Source organism: Protopterus annectens, chromosome 4.part1 (genome assembly GCF_019279795.1).
Source record: "Protopterus annectens isolate FY-2018-M chromosome 4.part1, PAN1.0, whole genome shotgun sequence".
Classification (NCBI taxonomy): Eukaryota; Metazoa; Chordata; order Ceratodontiformes; family Protopteridae; genus Protopterus; species Protopterus annectens.
In genome coordinates this window covers 115958581-115979758 of record NC_056734.1, presented here as the reverse complement: position 1 = coordinate 115979758, position 21178 = coordinate 115958581, and the positions used below count along the sequence as shown (strand labels likewise).

Sequence of the window (21178 nt, the reverse complement as noted above, 5' to 3'; positions counted from 1 at the left end):
CTCTTATCAGGCGGGGGCATAGAACCTCTAATCATAGTAATCAAATCTTCTGCCATCTTAAGCATATGTTTCTTAGGTACAGAACCCGAAATGCTAGGAGAAGCCCCCACTGAAGCTGAACTAGGCCTACCTCTCAAAGAAGTTTTGGCAACAGAAGGAGAGGCTCTAACTACCTTGGGAAGAGAGGGAAGAACAGTCACCTGAGAAGCCCCCTCAGCCTGGCCTACCTCCTGAGAAGGCACATCCTGCAACAGTAAAGTTTCTGCCTGGGACTCCATGGAAACTCCTGGCAAAACCTCTGGCTCCACTGAGCCTTCTAAAGAACCGACGTCCGGGACTGCCGGTTCATCAACCCTAGGCTTCACTGTTTTGTCCTTGCGCTTCTTGGACGAAGCGGGCGTCGGAGCATCCGACGGCATGTTATAATTGCAACGCTTCCCAAACACTAACCTGGCACAGTCTAACCTCCTCTTAATAGTGCGTTTGTTAAACCTAGCACAAGAGCGGCAACCAACAACGTCGTGCTCAGGCCCTAAACAAGGTATACACAAGGTATGGTAATCCCTATGAGGTATCTGTTTCCCACAAGAAATACAGTTATTCACTTTTTCTGACATCCGTAAAATACTGAGGCAAGAAAAAACCAAAATGTTCCCCAACGGGGTACTTAGCCAACTCTGTTTCGGTCTGAAACTCCGGTTTCGGAAATATTTCAGAACGCCAACCTGCACTCGCAAAACTGCTTCTGCATCGGACCATGCGGCAAAAAAGACAGAGGATATGACGTCGGTCATGCGCATTAGTACCCTGACGTACTGACGTCAGTCTAATGCGCCCTGACCGACGTCAGCCTTATACTCTGGTATTCGGGCCGACTGGATGCGGACTATACCCAATAGTTAGGACTGCAGCAATGGGGAACGAAGAACATCCTGTAAAATGTTGGACCACTCATGCCCTCGCTTACACAACTCTAAAAATAACCTCTAGAGAACCAAATATGTTGGATACATTCAGGATGCATGGTTAAGCTTAAAAAGACCCTGGTAGTCATTAGCCTAATGAATACCTGTGAACACTAGCAACATGTCTGCAGTGGTATACAGGTGTATGGGGGATAGATTTGCTGGGGGATAGAGTACACAAAGCATAAACGCCTCTATATCAGCAAGCCCAGGTGTAACAGAGGAGGTTCCCACTCATTTGTGTTTGTATTTTTCTCCAAGTCACTGGTAGTGGTGACATAGCTCCTGTGTGTTTGCCTAGCAGATGTTGCACAGTCCTACAGCAGACACACCTGGCACAACATTAAATTTTCCCCATTTTGTTTCTTGGCAAACCAGACTATAATGACTTTCAGGCTGACCAGTGGATAACTCCAGCAGTCACACAAAATATTTAGGCACATACCACATAAGAATATAAAAGTACGCATGTATGCATACACACACACACACACACACACACACACACACACACACACACACACACACACAAACACACTTACTCACAGCACAGATTTTCCTGTTTGTGAATATAGTAACCCATAGTGGAACAGAGAGCACTTTAGCTAGGAAAGCATGGTATTCTAGCTACAGTGGCTTGTGTATAAGGCTGGTCTGCAGAGTTTTGCCATGCTGTTTGAGAAGCCATTTATCATATGCTAGTAAGGAGCAGATTTTTGTTCTAATTTTCTTTTTTACCTTCAATGCTGACCTCTTTTTTTCTCCAAAGAACTGCTTTACTTCACATAACATTTTTGTACACACACACACACACACACACACACACACACACACACTTGTGCTATCCTCATGCATGGTGCACATTTTACATAGCCTGGTGGCTTTCTTCATCCTCATGTAAAAGTTATGACAACTGCCTAAACGTTAATGATTGATAAACAGCTTAACATCTGATTCACTCCAATACCAGGATTTACATCTATCACCACAAATGACATAAGATGTTGTTTGTTTTCTTTTATCTAACCTTTGTGCATTTTATTTTTTCCTACCAACAATTGCTTTCATCTCTCATTTCTTATTTTCTGATCACAGTATTTTCATTTCCTTTTATGCAGACTTGCTCTCTAGATCTCACAATATTTTTGATTTTAATTCTATAGCTGGTTCTTGGGAAGTTTTTTTTTTTTGCCACCAATAATTGCATATAATGCATATACTGCTTGGACATGTACTCATTTCTTTCTCATAACTCCTAGTCACTTCCTGATATTTTTCTGGTTAGTCCCTAAAGCTCCACTTTGAACCTTATCTAAGTTGCTATATCCCCAAAGATATGCTGCCAGTCTAATTTTTTTATTATATTTACATCTCCAACAAATCTCCATCTACTCCCTGGAACATTTTTATTAGCTTCTCTGGGGTATATAAATACTTGTGCAGGCATTTCCATCCAAATATTCTGAACTTTCCACATTTTTTCCTAGTTGTCATACTATTAACCGTCCAATTTGTTTCTGCTAGCCCTTCTGATATTATTTTTACATATCTGTACTTGTTCATTTACCATTTGTCTGTTTTCAGCTTTTTCACTTTATATAGCATGCTTACTAACCTCTTGTTGCTTGCTTCTAAAGGTCACACTTCTATCATGTTTACCCTTTAAGTTTCTTCTCAATCTCTATATCACATCACTCCTGAATTCTGCATAGCCCCTATATATCAGCATTTCTCTTGGACACTGTTGCTCTCTCTACGAAATCTGGCCAATTAGTTTCTCCCATTTCTCGGTGTACCTAATAAAAGATATTATTTTTTGACCCACTGTTTGTAAAAATAAAAGTATCTGCTGAAAAAATGGTTTGCTTAATCCAACAGGCCACATTTCAAACTTCCAGGGTACACAGTTTTGCTTGATGACTTTTCTATCATCTGGAATACTTTACCAATATCCCCGTTTTATTTTTATCTTGTTCAGTGTTTGCACCGTATATTTAATGAATGCCTGGGTCTCCCTCCCTGTCTTATCGTCATATTTTTTCCATTTTGAATTATAAACAATATTCTTAATATAGTAGATTAATCTTATCTGAGTGACCTTGTGATATTCCTTTAAATCAAAGGGTAATTATTTGCTAACTGATCCTTGGTCATTTATTCCCAAATAAACCTCACCACAGCTTTCAGCAATGAAGTCCAGAAGCCCTGCTCTGTGTTAGAAATGCATGACTAGGGTATAGCACAGATGGTTAAAAAATAGCACTTGTATTCTCTGGTCTAAGTCAGCCATATCATCTCTTTAAATCTTTTGTCTAATTTCTATCCATGTCTCCTTAGGGAAATACTTTCTTCACTATCCATACACCCAAACAGTTAATTTTGTAATGCTCCCACAGGTATGGATACTCCTGGACCAATCCCTGTATAGGAGCATAATTCACACTGATCATCTCTGTTTTGTCTTCATTTACTTTATACCCAGAAACTTCCCTGAATTGTCTTTAATAGTTTAAACAACGTTGTTATATCATGGTCTGGGTTTGTTAAATATATAATCACATCATCTGCAAATAGGACCATTTTATTCTTTCATTCTAACCAATTCCACTCCCTCATATCTCCTTGCCTTATTTATGCAAATGGCTCCAGAAATACTGCAAACTACAGGGGAGAAAGACAATATCCCTGTCAGAAATTCTGGCATTAATTCCCCATTTATTTACAACATAACCTTAGAGTCTCTGTAGATCTCCTAGGCTGTAGCCATAAAATTAGAAGTTATGTACCTACCATAACGTTCCATGTTAGTTGTCTTCTCTGGCCTTCTTTCTTGCTAGATGGGTTCGGAGCCGATCCTCGGCTCCGACTCGGCACTTGCTAAGCTTGAGAGCTAATTTTACCAGCTCGAGGCAACCCTATATCCCATGATGCAAGGCGTGACTACCTCAGATCTCGTTTGGTAGCTACAAGAAAAACCCTGCCATAAACACTTCTTCACAAGGAAGAAGACAAACTAAATGTAGAAGAAACCAGGTCAAAAACCAGTAATAGTAGTGACACTTCCTACTGGGAGCTCATGGAAAAAGTTAACCAACCCCAGAAAAGAGTACAACTTCAAGGTCTGTCCAGGCTAGGGGGAAGGAGGGAGGAACACAAGAAAGAAGATGAGAGAAGACAACTAACATGGAACGTTATGGTAGGTACATAACTTCTAAATGTTAAGTTGTCAAACTCGCCTTCATTCTTGCTGGATGGGACCGCGTCCCTAGCACCTCTATCCTGGGTGGCTCAATGGAACAGACTCTTGAGAACTGTGGAACCAAACCTAGCCCTGTCCCTGGAGGCCAAGTCCAATTTGTAATGAGAAACAAAGGTGTGAGGAGTGGCCCAAGTGGCTGCTGCACAAATGGTGTCAATAGGTAGCCTATCCTGAAAAGCTGTGGAAGTGGCTAGGCTCCTGGTAGAATGTGCTTTTGGTTTCGAGGGCAGTTGCTTGCCCCTAAGAAGATAAACATAAGAAATGATAGAAGACAGCCATGTGGATAGGGTCACTTTGGAGACCGGAAGACCTTTCCTGTTTTCTGCATAAGAAAGAAACAGTTGATCAGATTTCCTAAATTGTTTAGTTCTGTCCAAGTAATACCCGAGTTGACGATGGACATCCAAACAGTGAAGTTTTTGTTCCGACTTGTTAGAATAATTAGGGAAAAAGACTGACAAATCAATAGATTGGTTAATATTCTTCTGGGAAGCAATCTTGGGCAAAAAGGATGGATTGGTTCTTAATGATACCCTATCTTTGTGGAAAACCAAATATGGGGAACGGACACAGAGAGCCTGAAGTTCAGACACCCTTCTGGCTGAAGTAACAGCAACTAGAAAAATTGTCTTCCAGGAAAGAAGTTTTAATGAGCATGAAGCAGCCGGTTCTAGTATCAAGGATGCCAGCATTAAATTCAAATCCCATTGCGGAGGGGGATCTTTGATAGGATGTTTTAGGAGAAATATCCCTCTCAGAAAAGCTTTGCAAAGCTTGTGGGACATAATATTTTGATCCGCTAAGCCCACATGAAAATTTGAGATAGCTGCCAATTGAACCTTAACTGTAGATGGAGAAGAACCCGATTGAAAAATCTCAGCTAAGAATTCCAAGACTGAATGCACAGGAGCAGTAAAGGGATCTAAGTCTCTAGACTTTGCCCAGAAGGAAAAACGTTGCCATTTACTAGCATAAATCCTTCTAGTAGAGGACTTTAGAGAAGCTACTATGATCTCTCTAACAGGGTCAGAGATCATAGGAAGCCTGGCTAAGGAAGGAAGTGGAGCAACCAAGCAGTGAGGTTGAGGGAAGGAATGGACCGGTGCAGTTGACCCGAATGGTGGGTCAGAAGATCTGGAACTGGGTCCAGATGCCAAGGCTGTACCACGAGATGACGATGCAGGGACGGAAATCAAATTTGTCTAGGCCAGTAAGGGGAAATGAGAATCAACCTGGCTCTCAATACAGTAGCTTTCTGAATTACTTGAGGAATAAGTGGGTATGGAGTAAAAGCATAAAGAAGTCCCCGGGGCCAATCCTGGGTTAGAGCGTCTCTCGGGGGATGGCCTGGTAGAGGAAAGAGAGCGAAGAAGTCTATGCATTTGCTGTTTTGGGGTGTAGCAAAAAGGTCGCAGCAAGGGACGCCCCACTTCTGAAAAATCTCGTCCACTACCGATTGTTTGAGAGACCACTCGTGTGGCATGAGAATAGCTCTGCTCAGCCTGTCCGCTACGAGGTTGGATTTCCCGGGGATGTGCGATGCTATCAGAAACCGATGAGAGGAGATTGCCCATTGCCAAAGTCTGAGAGCTTCTGGACACAGTGGGTAGGACCTGGTCCCGCCCTGCTTGTTGATATACCAGACTACGGACATGTTGTCCGTCTGAACTGCAATAGTCCCTAAAGGAAGAAAGTCGTTGAGTGCCTGCAATGTTAAAAGCACTGCTCTCATCTCTAGGACATTTATGTGCAGATGGTATTCTATTGGTTGCCAAGTCCCATGGACCATCCTGCCCTGACAATGCCCCCACCCCCACCCGATCAGAGAGGCATCCGAAGTGACTGTGGCAACCGGGACTGGGGGAACAAACAGTCGGCCCTGATGGAGTTGCGGGGAAGACATCCACCAGGTTAGATGACTCTTGCACAATTGTGTCACAAATATCTCGTGTCGCACGGGGAGCTGCTGGAATGACCACTGGGTGAACAACATCCACTGCAGAAGACGCATGTGGAAGCGGGCTAACGGCAGTAGAACAATGGCCGCAGCCATAAGACCTAGAACCTTCAGGACAAATCTGGCCCTGATTCTCTTGAGAGTAATATGATTCGAATGTACTTTTGGATGTCCAGAATTCTTTGGTTTGTGAGTCTCGCTGATGTACTGACAGTGTCTAATTCTGTGCCTATAAAGGTAATAGATTGGCAAGGCGACAGAGAAGATTTTTCAAAGTTTACAGAAATCCCCAATTGGTTGCAGATGTGAAGGGTGTAGTCTCTGGCCTTGAGAAGTTGATGCCTGGTGGTGGCAGAGAGGAGCCAGTTGTCTAGGTACGGAAACATCTGGAATCCTTGACGTCTCAGATGAGCCGTGACCACTGCCATACATTTGGTAAACACTCTGGGGGCTGTAGTGAGGCCAAAGGGCAGGGCTCTGAATTGAAAGTGACTGGTCCCCAGCCGAAAGCGGAGAAACCTTCTGGAGCGCCTGTGAATTTTTATGTGATAGTACGCATCCTGAAGGTCTATTGAGCACATCCAGTTGTCCTTGCCCAAAAAGGGTAGAATGGACTGAAGCGTGACCATCCGGAATCTTGCCTTCTTGACAAACTTGTTTAGTTTGCTGAGGTCTAAAATTGGTCTCCAATCTCCTGTCCTTTTGGGGACCAAAAAGAATCTTGAGTAAATGCCGGATCCTACTTGGTCTGCTGGAACTAGTTGGACGGCTCTTTTTGCTAGGAGCTTTGATACCTCCAGCTTTGCCAATTCCCTTAGACCGGGTGAAACGTCTGGAAGGGACTGATGAGGAACGGGATATCTCTCGAAAGGAATACTGTATCCCTCGGATATGATTGACTGTACCCATTTGTCTTGAGATAGGGAACGCCAGGCTATTGGGTACAGCAACAATCTTCCCCCGACTGCCTCCAAGGGTGGACAGTCGGGCAACACCTCAGGGATGCTGGAAGGGTTTATCAGAGAGAGGCTCCCTGCTACCCTGATTCTGCGGACCCCCTCTGCCCCTAGGGCGGCGTCTATTGTTATTACCCCCTCTGCCTCTGGGGGTAAACTGACCACGTGTATCAGGCGTGACTCCCTGAGATTTACGAAACCACATTTTCCCTCCCTTCTGCCCTTTTGGATAGGGTCTTGAAGGGGTGGAGAAATGGACTCGTATGGCAGAAAGGGTCTTACCGTCTTGCTCACACCTGGTCAATGTGTCCTTCACCTGAGGCCCGAACAAAGCCGAACCATCGAAGGGCGTATTAGTGAAGGACGCCTTAAAGGGATCTGCGAAATTACAAAGCCGCATCCAGGCCTGACGCCCAAGTGCCACTCCTGTGCCTACGGCTCTACTCGCTCCATCGGCTGCATAAGAAATGAGCCGCATGGAGGAGTTAGTTATAGAATTTAGGATTCCTAGCTGTGAGGCAATCTTTTCTTGAGCCACCAGCAGCTGATGGATCCTGAACCACCTCACCTAGTTCCTTGAGAATGTCTCTCTGAAGCCTGGTAAAGTGACAGAGATAGTTCAGCGAACGCATAGCAAAGGTCGCTGAAGAAAACATCCACTTACCATACCTATCCATGGTCCTAGAGTCCTTGTTAGGAGGATGGACAGGTACAGAAGGATCAGCAAGTTCCTTCTTGGTGGCCGCCGCCACCACCATGGCATCAACCGGGACATCCTTGGTAAGAAACTGTTTGTCTGAAGGGGCTGTGATGAATTTAGAGGGCCTCCTGGGGACTGGTTCCACAGAATCCGGGGCTGTCCACGCCTTCCGAGCCACCACTTGCATGAGCGGGTCGAAAGGCGGAGACACCCAGGAGGTGGAGGGTCGAGATCCAAAGGCCTCCAGGTATACCGACTCATCCTCAGAGGGGTCAATGGAAGGCCAGTTCCCCCTCTGCTTAAGGAGTTCCAGGATGTCTGAAAAGGAGACATCCTCAGAGGGGGACCGTGGGGAACCCTCCGACTCATCTAAGTTGGTATCTGATGTCGTAGACTCAGGGGAGTCGGTGTGCTTCCTCTTGCACGTCCTCTTACGCGGGGGTTCTCCAGCAGGATCAGGAGAAACCTCGGAAGAGGAAGTTCTTCCCAATGGGGAAACCTGGGGCGATGGATCTCTGGGTCCGGGAGCAAGAGAATGGCAAGAGACATCAACAGGCACCGAAGAGGGAGGAGCTAATGGAACAGACCGTTGACTCAGCTCCGGGGCTAGAACACTCCTCATCACCTCGAAGGCTCCCCTCCCAGGGAGGCCAGAAGACTCCCGCTCCGAAGAAACAGGAATCCCTGGTCCCACCGAAAGAGAAGGCTCCGAGGCTGATGTCGGTGCCGAGCTCACCAATGCCGAAGCTCCAAGAGGGAGAGCGGGGTCGGACAAGGGTCCGATGCCACTCGCCCCCTCGGAGCCGACAAGGGAGATCCGACGACCGGATCCCTCCAAGGAAGGTCTCATGGAGGAGATCGGAGTCGAAGACGACGGAGCCGACAGGGGAAGTATCGGCTCTGGTGCACCCACAGTCACCGTTCCGAGAAGCTCCGGCTCCAAACTCTGAAGGAGAGTCGGAGGAGGAATTTCAGGGGGATGAAAAATAGCAGGCATCTGTTGAGACGGGCTATGGAGCATTAGGGCTAGTGCCTGTGACTTCAACAGTCTACTTACCACCCTCTCTAAGTCATGGTCTGATAGCCTGGAAGACCTTGAAGATCGGCTCCGATGGCTCCGCTCAGAAAGTAGAGGAGATCCCGGAGCCGAACAAATCGACTGCAGGGAAGGAGACCGAGATCTCTTCTTGGACGGAGCCATCGGAGCCGAAGACCCTTCGGTTCCAGATGGAGACGAAGGCTTATCAGCTCCAATGCTGGTTAAAGATGCGTCGGCTCCAGCCGGAGCCGACATAGTTATAGGTACTTGTGTATCGGAGCCAGATGGAGCCGATACCATTACCTCCAATGTGGAAAGATCAGCTCCAGCCGGAGCTGATCTTGACTCCGAAGGAGTCGGAGCCACCGCCAAAGGCTTAAGCACCACAGCCTGGGCTTTAGGTGGCTTAGAGGGTTTAACTGACCCAGTCTTGGTCGGAGAACCCTCTGGCTTCAACAAGCCACGTAGAATCAGCTTGTTTCTACGTTCCTGCAGGACTCTCTGGCTAAAGGAGTGACAAATAGCACAGGAGTCCTGCAGGTGTAAAGGCCCCAGGCAGTACATACAAGAAGTGTGACCGTCTGTCAGAGACATTTTCTGACAGCACGAGTCACACTTCTTGAAGCCTGAGACCTTCACTTCCTTAGACATAGTATGCCCAAAAAAAAACACCAGACACACAACAGTCACACAGTTATCTACAGAGAAAAAACTGAAAAACACAGACACTCTCCCTGACAGGAAATAACTGGGAGGGAGGCTTAAGGCCTGAGAGGAGAAAAATTATCCTTATGTAAGGAAGGAAAGGGAATATAGGGTAAAAGGATATCTAATACAAAGCGCTAACACTATAGTGAAGACTAGAAAAAAAAGGGTGAGGGGAATACTCTGACTAACTCTGTATAAATCCAAAAACTTTACCTGAGCTGGTAAAAAGAGACCTCTTCGCAAAGCGGCAAACGAGATCTGAGGTAGTCACGCCTTGCATCATGGGATATAGGGTTGCCTCGAGCTGGTAAAATTAGCTCTCGAGCTTAGCAAGTGCCGAGTCGGAGCCGAGGATCGGCTCCGAACCCATCCAGCAAGAATGAAGGCGAGTTTGACAACTTAACATCACAAGTTTTCAGACATCCTATTTTACACATTACTTCCTACAGATGGTCCCAGTTTACTAGGTTGAATGCCTTTTCCACACTCTAGGTTTAATAATAACATTGCTTCATTTGCCCTTTCTGCCACCTCATGTGTCATGTTTGTTTTAATTATATCATCAAATGTTTTGTCTAGCTTTCACAAATCCACACTGGTCTACATTCCCAGTAGAATCCCTGCCAAACTTTTAGCTAGTACTGCTATAAAGGAACTTGTTAGTCATGATTTAACACAGGATGCGGCAATAATAACCTGTATTAATTGGGTCCTTTCCCTCTTTTAATAGAACTTTTACTACAACTCTCTTCCAGGATCTTGGGACCCTTCTTTCTTTTAATATACTATTAAACTTTCTGGTCCAAACTGATATAATCCTATCCTAACTTGACTTCATACCTCCACTGGGAGACTAACCACCCCTGGTGATTTTCTTTTTACAAGAATTCTTAACTGCTCATATATTTCCCCTTCTGGCAGAGGTTTCATCACTTGTTTACTCCCTCTCCCCTACTTTAGGAATCTCAGTATTTTGCAGAACCCTTTTCCAATTGTAATTTCCAGTCTTCCTTTTGACACTGTTTTGAATATAATTTAATAAAATGCATAATATTTTTTCAATTCTTTTCCTGGTTAATTATATAGGCTCCCTGTTTCTCAATTTACTTACATTTCTTTCCACCATGTGCCATCTCATTCTTTGAGCTAAGTGCCTCTGAAGTTTAGCCATATTCTTAAAATACATTTGTGTTATTGCTACCCATTTCCTTTCTACTGAATCTTTCAAATGTTTGGATAATTTATTCTCTAAATATTTAATACTTTCCCTTTGTCAGTTCTATCTCCTCTCTTTTCCTGTAACTCTTCTTCCTTAATTTTTAATTATTTCTCATATTTTCATCCCATATATTTTTTTCCTCCTGTGCCATTACATTTCTCTTAAAGCTCTCCTTCAGCTCTTCCCAAGCCCTCTCCAGCTCCCCCCCCATGCATCTCCAGTTCCCTTAATAGGTCAATTAGCTGTCTATCACCTGCCCAAATAGGGTTCAACTCCACATATATATATATAAATATTTATAGGGGAGTGTTCTGACACAGTCCTAGGATGAGTTCTCATATCTACAACCACATATTCCTGTTAATTTGAAATACAGATTCATTCCAGTATGAACCAGCTCTTACATCTACCAGAGTAATACATAAAATTCTGACATCCCCTCTACTTCTTTGGTATCACTAAATCCATACATTTTCAAACAGCTATTTAATAGTTTTCCTTCTGTTACAATATGCATTTGTCTTGGCCATCCCACTCTCATCTCCCTTCATTGTTACCATGTTCTAATCCTGACATTATCTTACCCCTTACTGGAATTCTAATAATTCCACAAATAATTTCTTTAACTTGCTCTTTCTAATCATATGGGGGGGCATATATACATTTGCCAGAGTTATCCTTCTTCCCTGACAGTAACCTCTTATCACAAATCTACCCGATTTATTTTTTTCTTCCTCCTCTATTCCTATGTGGGTAGCAACTAATACTAAAACTCCTCTTTTTCTTTACCTCACTCACTTCACTACAGAAATATTGTCTAATCTTTATATTATTTTTCTGTGCTTCTCTTTATGTACAACAGCTCCTCTCTTAATTTTGTCTTTTATATCCAGGCTAGTTCAGCTTTACGTCACCTGGGTTTACATTATTTATTTACAAAATGCCAATATTTGATGATAGGTTACAACTGATAAAAATGGTTTTGTTACCTAAAATATTATATATAGAACAAACCCTTATACTTCCAACAGGAAAGCAAATCCTTAAAGAAATCACTTCAACTCTGATTAAATTCCTATGGTACCCCAAAACAAATAGAGTGGCATATTCTCATCATATCAGAAAATGGGAAAAAGGGTGGTTAAAATTCCCAGAGATTGAAACTTATATAACGGCATATATAATTAAAATAGTGATGAATTGGATAAATCCTAGACACTCTTCCGATTGGAAACAAACAGTTACATTCCATTATACTAATGAATGAAAATTATTTATCAAAGAATGCTTTGGTAACACTAATAAACAATATTTTGATGTGTTTAGAAAATTCATTAACACAAATTTAGATATAAAACTGTGGCACAGATTTTTAACACCATTTACTATTACAAGGGATTTTCCTGATAAAACACAGAGAGATTTTTGGTTTATGGGAAAATAACAACCTATTTTGTTGGTTGCAATGTATTGAAAACCAACAAGCTTTGAACACACAAAGTATATTGTCAACCTATGGCCTATCCCCTAATGACTGGTTGGTTCTTCAGAGTGTCACAGCATACACTAAGGATCTGAGTAGAATAATACATAACTCAACCTTCAAAACGGTACCAAAAATTATAAACTGGATTTTTGGAATCTAAATAATATCGATGTTGGACAGTGCAGTGGTGCAGCGGTAGCATTGTAGCCCCACAGCAAGAGGTTCTCCAGTTCGATTCTCGGATGGGGTGCCTTCTTTGTGGAGTCTGCATGTCCTCCCTGCATTCGTGTGGGTTCCTCTGGGTGCTCCAGTTTCCTCCCACATTGCAAAGACATGCATCTGGAGTGTTTCTTCCTGGGACTCTGCTGAAAATTGGCTTTGTTCCAAGTCAGACTTTCCCGGAAAACACAAAAATAACAAATAAATAAATTATCATATCTATATAACACTTTAATTGTCTATAAGACAGCTTCTAAAGATTCTTACTGCAATACCTAACTAAAGGGTTTCAAGTATCATTATCAATGGTAGATAAAACAAACATTTTATTTTCAGTTTAACTTCTTACTCACAATTCTGGAGGATTTTTCATTGGAAATTTCTACATTGGTCCTTTTTGACACCTGAGAAACTCTCAAAAATGAACCCTTCAAACAGCAAGTTAAGTTCTGTCCACTAATGCTGATGGGTCTCATATTTTTTATGACTGTACTAACATTAAACCATATTGGAATGAGATTAACAAATTTCTTCAAGCTATCTATACTGATATATTTGTTTTGACAAAGTCTTTAATTTTATTGAATATTGTTATTGTTAATAGTAATAACATGAAGAAAGATGACCTGTATTTGTTGTGGACAATGTTAGCAATAGCCAGAAAATGTATAACTAGAAGATGGAACTCTAATGTAGCACCAACAATGGAGGAATTCCTATTATCACTGAAGAAATGCATACTAATGTAGAAAAGAACTAAAGAGTTAAGAACTTTTCTTAAGCCAATGGTTAATAGTCCATGGAGGAAAGTTTTGAACTTGACTGATACTCTACAGATGGAACCAAACTCTTCCTAACTATTATAGTTTATATATTAACTTATTATTTACCTTCAAATGTTTTTATCGGAATCCTTTTTGTCAGGCTGAATGTAAATACTGTAAATAGTTATTGAATGTTATGAACGTATTAAATTATTGTGTTATTTCATCAAAATAAAAATCATCTGAGAAAAAAAAATGCCAATATTTTTGATATCTCTGTATTTTATTTCTAGGGACAGTGCAAACCTGGTACTACTCAGCATGGCATCAAACCGGAAGTTTCCAGTCTTGATAAATTCTGACCCCTGTTTTATCCTGATAGGAACAGTCATTTCTTCATGAACATCTATTTCTTTCTCTGACTTTCAAACCACAATAAACCTGGCCATATAAGACTTTCTGACATCTGTGTTTTATCTTCTCTCCTCTATTTTCGCTAACTTGGTGTTCAACTCATGAAGTCTGTCGATAATTCCTTCTACTTCTGTAATGTCTGCCACACCCACCTCTGATATTCCTCAAAATAAAGTCTATCCTATGCAAATTACCATGTAATTGCTTATGTAAGGAAATACAGCTACTGTTTCTCAACCTTATTCTCTCTCTTATTTAAAGATCTATAGTTTTCATTATCTTCTCATAATGGTACACTTTCACATATTAATTCATCCTGTGCATTAGTCAAGCTCAAGACTTGCAAAAGAACTGCACTAATATATTTAGCAATTCCAGTAATCTTTGTAAATTAGGTATACCTAACTATGTGGGTTACATTGAAAAATGTAGTTAAAACTAAGGATTGTAGATTAATTGCTGCATACAGAAGTCCAAATATGAATATAGAAGAGTTACAAGATTTTACAAAAAATTTAGAAGCTCTTATGGATGATATCAGGTATAATTTTAGGAGATTTTAACTATGCTGAAATTAATTGAAATAACATTACTGTAACAATCATATGGCCTTCCATTTTTTGGATATCTTAACTGGATGTAATTTTACTCAAAAATAAATACACCTACTACATTCCAGAATGCATTAGATATTTGGTTAGTAAATAAAGGAGGGCCAGTAGTAAATCTTGATATAGTTTACCCACGTGGTACTTCAGACCATGATAGTATTATATTTAATACTAATATATTTAAATAAATTAAAAATGAGTATGTGGCAATGTATGATGTGAAACAAATGAACTTTGAAATTTTGAAAACAGAATTGGCAAATGGTATAAATAATTTTGATATTTCCACACAGTATGAGTGGTTGCAATTACACAATCTATTTGACATCCATGTTAATACTATAATAAACAAAACAAAGGGACATACTGCCCAACCCCCTGTTGAATAATTATAACAAATAGCTTCTGACAAAGAAAAAATGATTGCTTATTAAATTTAGAAAACATAAAACTTAATATAACAAATAGAAATTAAATTAACTAACTAAACTTCAGAACACACTTGAATATAACAAAAGAGTACATGAAAATAACCTAGTTACAATATGGATAACAAAAATTTATTTTATAAATACTTGAATACCAAAAAAGACAGTAAGAATTATCAGGTCACGTCTTTTCTGGTGAAAATTTAGTAACTTAAAAAGGGACATGGTTAAAGCATTCAAAGAATACTTTGCAGGATTAAGCTCTACTGTTAAAACCATTTATAAACCAATGATAAAACAAATGTACACATTGTGACTTTTTTATAATTTCACATGAGCAAGAGGTGCTAAGTTTAAGTAAATACATGCAGATTAATAAAATATCCAGATGGATGATTAGGCCACATTAGTTACATTATGGATAGTAATAGTCAATCATTAATAAAAATTTACAATAGCAATATTATACCATGAATATGTGCAGAGAGACTAGAAAAAATATCTTAGAGACCCCATATTCAATGGAGGAACAAAAATCAAATTTCCAGCTTTCAACTGATTAATTGACTTCAACTATTGCAAAATGCTTTGAGAGACATATACTTAAACAGCTAGAAGATGAAGGTATGTACAACTTAAGTCTGGATGATAATCAATATGGATTTATCAAAGGGAGATATACCATTATTGGGCAAATAAACTTCTATGAAAAATATCTAAATTAAAAGATATGAGTCAAACACATGTAGTGATCACCTAGACATGTCTAAAACTTTTGATCAGTTAAGACATGATCAGATTTCAAACAGACTGAAGGCCATCAATGTATACACTTACACAATATGACTGGTTGTTTAACAGCAAATGATGGGTAGCACTGCGCAGATTTCAGCCGACTTGGATAAAGTTAAGAGGACTACCACAGGCTCGGTGTTGGGGACTACTTTATTTAATATCGCTTTTGCAGATATTTTTAATATTATTTTTGCTCCGGAACAGATTAATCTTTTGGAGGTTATAGTTAAACAGATATTCCACAGGGCCTGATAGGTCACATTTCATGCTCTTTAGAAGGCATCCAAGGATATTGTCTGGGCCCATTGATGCAGTGTTCTTGGCCTTAGAGACAGCATTGAAGACCTGCTCGCTATTGATAGTAGGGGGATGTTTTACTTGATATTTCCTGCGGAGAGGTTTTGGGAGGGGTAAATTTAGCATTAAATTGGTCTCCCAGTAGGTTTGCTTTATATTCTGGTTCAGTACAGGTGGCTTTTTTAAGAATAAGCTCTGCACACAACTGTGTATTGCCTATGAGGTTGCAGACATAACTAAAGAATGCCTTGTGGCTGTCCTCTGCGTGGGAGATGAAATTTACCTGATATTTGGCTCTGGTAGACTTTGTTTGTCCTCTGAGTTGTGTGTTTAGTTCAAAGAGCATATTTTGATCCTGCTGGATGCTACACATCCTAATTTTTGCCATGATTTTCTTTCTTCTGTTGCACAGCCTACTGATGATGTGATTCCACCAGGGTGGTTTGTTTTTTTGAGTTAGTCCTGTGTGTTTTCCTGGTGGGTACAGCTGCCTCTATGCAGCTATTAACGTGTGTATAGGGTTTCTGTGAACAGTTATGCACAGACAACAGTGTTCTTAGGGTTTATGGGAGCTTGAAACTTTGCCAGGTTATCATTTAATAACAGAAAGTTAGCCTTAGAGTATTGCTGAACATTTCAGGGTTAGCTAGAATTCTGGGTTTTATTTTTACTTCAAAGGATACTATTTTGTAGTCTGACCTTAACAGAGAGGACACTACACTAGGGGGTGTGCAGCACTCTCCAATATTACTACGGAACAGATCCAGCATGTTTGTGCACCTGGTCGGCATATTGACAATCTTGTCAACAGTGTTTGTAGTTAGAAAATCCACGCCTGCCCCCTATATTACTAATGGACACAGACAGCTCCTAAATACTTTATCCCATGCATGGGTCTCCACAAATTATCTTTGGTAGGATTCCCAGTTATTCTCATTGGGGGTAATATATAATTTCAAGCCATGGGATGGGTAATCCCAATCCCTAAACAAATGAGACAGCTTAAATTGAGCACAAAAAGGGAAACTGCCCAGGCTTAAAGTGGCCTGCAAGGACAGCTAGCCTTGTACCTACCTATGAACGTGCCTACTTCATTTAAATTGTGGCCTACTAAACATGCAAATGATTTAAGGCACAGGCTAAAATACATTATCAGGAGAATGTACAACATTTAAATAATTATTTAGCCAAAACTGAAAATTGGACTAAAAGTTGGGATATAGTTTAATCGTAAAAAATGTAAGGTATTATCCTTTGATAATTATACATGGGATAATATACGGATGGATAACATGGTTTTGGAAATAAATCAAGTTAAGGATCTTGGTATAGTTACTGGTAAAAACATAAATTTTAAGTACCACATGCAAGTCATACAGACTAAGGCAATAAAACAGTCTGGCCTACTATTGGGCATATTGGAAATTAAACATCATGTGGTATTAAAGACTTTATTTAGAACTATGATCAGACCCATAATATCTTTCTCTGTAATCTATTACTGACATAGGAAATTTAGAAATATCACAAAAGTTTTACAAAAATAATAAACAAAATAAATAAGTGAACCTGAGAGACTGAAGTATTTGGATCTTTTCAGCATTTCATAGGAAAGTAATCGGGAAAATTCTGTTTAGCCTACATTACATGGAACAATTCTGATCTTAGGCAAGTAACTGGTTTAATAAAATTTGTAGAATATCCTAGCATACAGGACCATGGCCATAAATATACAATAAAAAAAAAACAATGAACAAAGACAAGAGACATGTTTATAACTCAAAGGATTCCTAAGCTGAAGAATGATGTACCTTTTTATGCCAGAAATTCTTGCTCAATGTCAATATTCTAAAATGCTTGGACGATTATATGGGGGGAAATAAATATGACTATGGACTTGGAAAATTCTGCAATGCCTAATTAAGATCAACGAAGAACGTTTGCAGTTGAAACTACGAAACTATGTATTCTGCCGGTACAGCAATTTTTTTCATGTTTTGCAGTTCTGGTTAAGGTGTATCCAATACTGATTTATATCAAAGTTTAAACAGAACTATTTATACGTTGCTTATATTGCATGCCATCAGTTATACATATGCCCTGCTTTTCATCCAGGTCATTGCTGAAAAGGGCCATAAAGTCTAGCTTGCTGACCTATCAAATGTATAAACAAACTGGGGCACCACAGAGAAGGCTAGATAGTCAAGCTGCTGAGGGGGCATAAAGAATGAATGAATGCACATATACATAAACTGGGGCAACACAGAGAAGGCTAGATAGTCAAGCTAGTGAGGGGACATAAAGAATGATTAAAATAAAATATGTCAGATTACAAATGATCCACCAGTGCTGACCCAACAAGAAGAAGAGGGCAGAGAATCTAATAACAGATGAGCAATCTTCTCTTTGCTTCTGCCAGTTTGACCATCTAAGCCTTCTAAACACCCTAGAGAATCAATCATTTGTCCACATTACATGATGCAGCATCCGACATCAGCTCTACCTGACACGGCCACTTTTTAGTAGCACTATAAAGTTACAAAAGCAATTAAAAATGTACTTACTGCCTCAATAGAAGAGTTCTGATTGGACAAGTCTTTAAATTCTTGCAGAAACATCTGTCTCAGGTTATCCATTTCAGCGTAGAACTTCTTCCGCTCTTCTTCTTTCCAACGTTCAAACTCCAGTTTTACCTGTTCTTCCTTTCGGCGAGCTTCTTCTGCTTCCTTATGCAAATAAAATAAAATAAAAAAGAGAGATTGTCATTAAGAAAGACAGAAATATACCCAATAAATATTTCTTTTACTGGGAAGTTTCATAAAGAAAGCAACAGAAGGAATACCACATGGTATCTATAGCCCAAAAAGGCTTAACATGGGAACCTAAGCACATAACATTACACAGTATGGCATGTCTTTATACTGTTTAGAGCACTCCATGTGACCATGACAAATCCAGTAGTACTGCACAGATAAGGAATGACTTTTATTTAAAAATATTTGCCAAACTACATTTTAATTTCACTGAACACAAAATCCATTCAGACCCTGTACAGCCTCAGGCCTAACAGTCGCTCTGGTCTCAGTACTGCGAGGAACTCAGTATGATTTGAATACCCTAGTTTGTCAGAAATTACAGCCTGTAAGCCCTTAACTGATGCTTTACAAGGATAAAGGAGAAGGATTCCCTACATAGTGGCCTGAATAAACTATCTGCTTGCATGTGATCAGACATGTTCTGTACTTCAGGTAATCCAAAGCCCAATGATGCACAAGAAAAACCGACACTGTTCTACATGCTCCAGCATCTCTAACACAAATTGTCCCTGACTTAATAGTAGTTATATCAGCAGTACACTCTGCAAACATCACCCCCTCCAGGTAAGAAGAGAACACCATCCTATACCAACCAGATGACCCATTTAATGACCCAGGTTCATTTGTTAACATGGGTAACCACCAATACAGTTGAAGGGACTGTCACTGCACCAGAGGGCCAAGCCAGTTATAACATGTTTATCATATTAACTTTCTTAATCAAGTTAGTCCAACTACAGCAAAGACTCCTTTACAGGAAGACTGAAGTAGAATGTAAACCCAGGGACAATCTACTACAACAACTAAACAGCAAAAGCTGTGGTTCTTTGAGATGAAGTAGGAAAAATAAGTACTGGAAAAAAAAACTAAGCAGATGCTAACAGAACCTGCAAACTCCATGAATACACCATTCACAGACTGTCAATAACCCCCAGACTCTCCAACCAAAAGACAAGAGCACAGAACACTATGGCATCATGCATGTAGTTAATGAAGAAAGTGGAAATCCCTTTGACATTCCCTCTCTTCCTTACCAGAATTAGCTCACTCACAGTAAAGAAAAACTTCAGCACTTGCTGATAAATATGCTACTTCTGGAATTTCAGCTCAGCAACTACTTCTACTTCTGTAGCAGACACAGGGTGCAAGAAATTTCAGTCTCAGGTTCCTGTTCTTAAAGGTCAGCTAACATACTTCAGCAAAAGCTTTACCTGGAGTAGGCAGAATACATACTAAATAATCTGTTATCTTGAACAATCTTAAATCCTCTACTGGTCTCAAAAGTTTTCCATCAGCATAATTAAGAACTTTAAAACACCTGACAGGGCAGGGCTTGACACTTTTGGAAGGCTTGCATGTCAGAGGTGGTAGGAAAAATTAACTTGAAATATTTGAGGGGAAGCATCTTTGATAAAAGAATACTGCATTTTTGCCTTTTTTCCTTTATTCAGGCCCACCAGATTGCAGGTCATTTCCTTTGGACCAATGTTCTAGCATTCTCTTTAAGAGTTCAGATTTTAAGACGCTACTGATCCAACTAAATCTTGACTTTGTCTTGAGTTTCTGCAGTGCTACGAAAAAAAATACTGCTGAACTGTCAATTTCTTGCTTGATGACTGCTGCAACTTTAGTATTTTGCTTGTAATGCAAAACTGTCAGCTTTAATGCCAAGGCTTTGTTTTGTTTTATGGGCTGTTGTCATACAGGTGATACTGGCAAATGACAGCTGACAATGTAAGTCATCCAAAATCACTGAAAGTATACACGCAGATAATCCTTTTCTTCTACACCTCTTCTTTGCAGATTTTAAACTTTGCCTGAAGTAACATGGGTGGTAACAATGAACATTTTACTTCAACAAGTCATTTCACAGAGGATCTTGCTGTTTCAAATGCCACAAAATAATAAATAAAAGTCAGCAGTAAGTCTAACTGCAGAGTTGAGTGTTATACTGCATGGTATTTGAAACAAATATTTAGAAAAAACTGAGTTGCTGAGCTTGCAGAACCAGATGTAATAATATAAAGGATAATGATCAGGTCTCCGATCATATCCAGATTATTAAGTGTTTGAGACATGGGTCCCACGAAATTCACTTCAAGACCAAAATTCAAGAGTGAATCTAGCTACCCATACCAAAAACACATAATAAAGGGTTATGATTGCAGATCAGATCATAACTTTTTGCACTCCATGTAGCTTTATATATTCTATGTTATACTAGTTACAGAAATACGCCTCTTAGTCACTTAAAAAGTTAATAGAAAAGTTTTTGCATTACTATGTCATTTTCTGAACAATAATATATATGAAACTAGAATTTTGGCAGTTTTGACTAGTGGTAATCTTCAGTAGTTTAACTGCAAATAAAAAATAATATGAGGGACAAAGCAAAAATATGAGACAAGCTTAGGAATAGTTGTGAAGGACAGCAGGCAGGAAAAAACTGTTTTACTTTCTGCCACAGTTCTTTGCTGGCTGGCAGTGCCTGCTGTTGGTCTATACTGCAAGGCCCAATCATCACAGTGCTGGGAGTGTAAAGTAC

At 40.2% G+C, this 21178-nt stretch overlaps 1 protein-coding gene across 2 annotated transcripts in view; it reads right to left on the bottom strand.

The window, feature by feature from the left end:
* The window catches only part of DZIP1L (DAZ interacting zinc finger protein 1 like), a 1070134-nt gene that overhangs the window by 652654 nt on the left and 396302 nt on the right, over window positions 1–21178 (bottom strand). For both annotated transcript variants that reach the window (XM_044070018.1, XM_044070019.1), the window contains exon 5: window positions 18382–18543. In XM_044070018.1, coding sequence (XP_043925953.1) covers window positions 18382–18543 — 162 coding nt within the window. The remainder of the gene's footprint in view (window positions 1–18381; window positions 18544–21178) is intronic.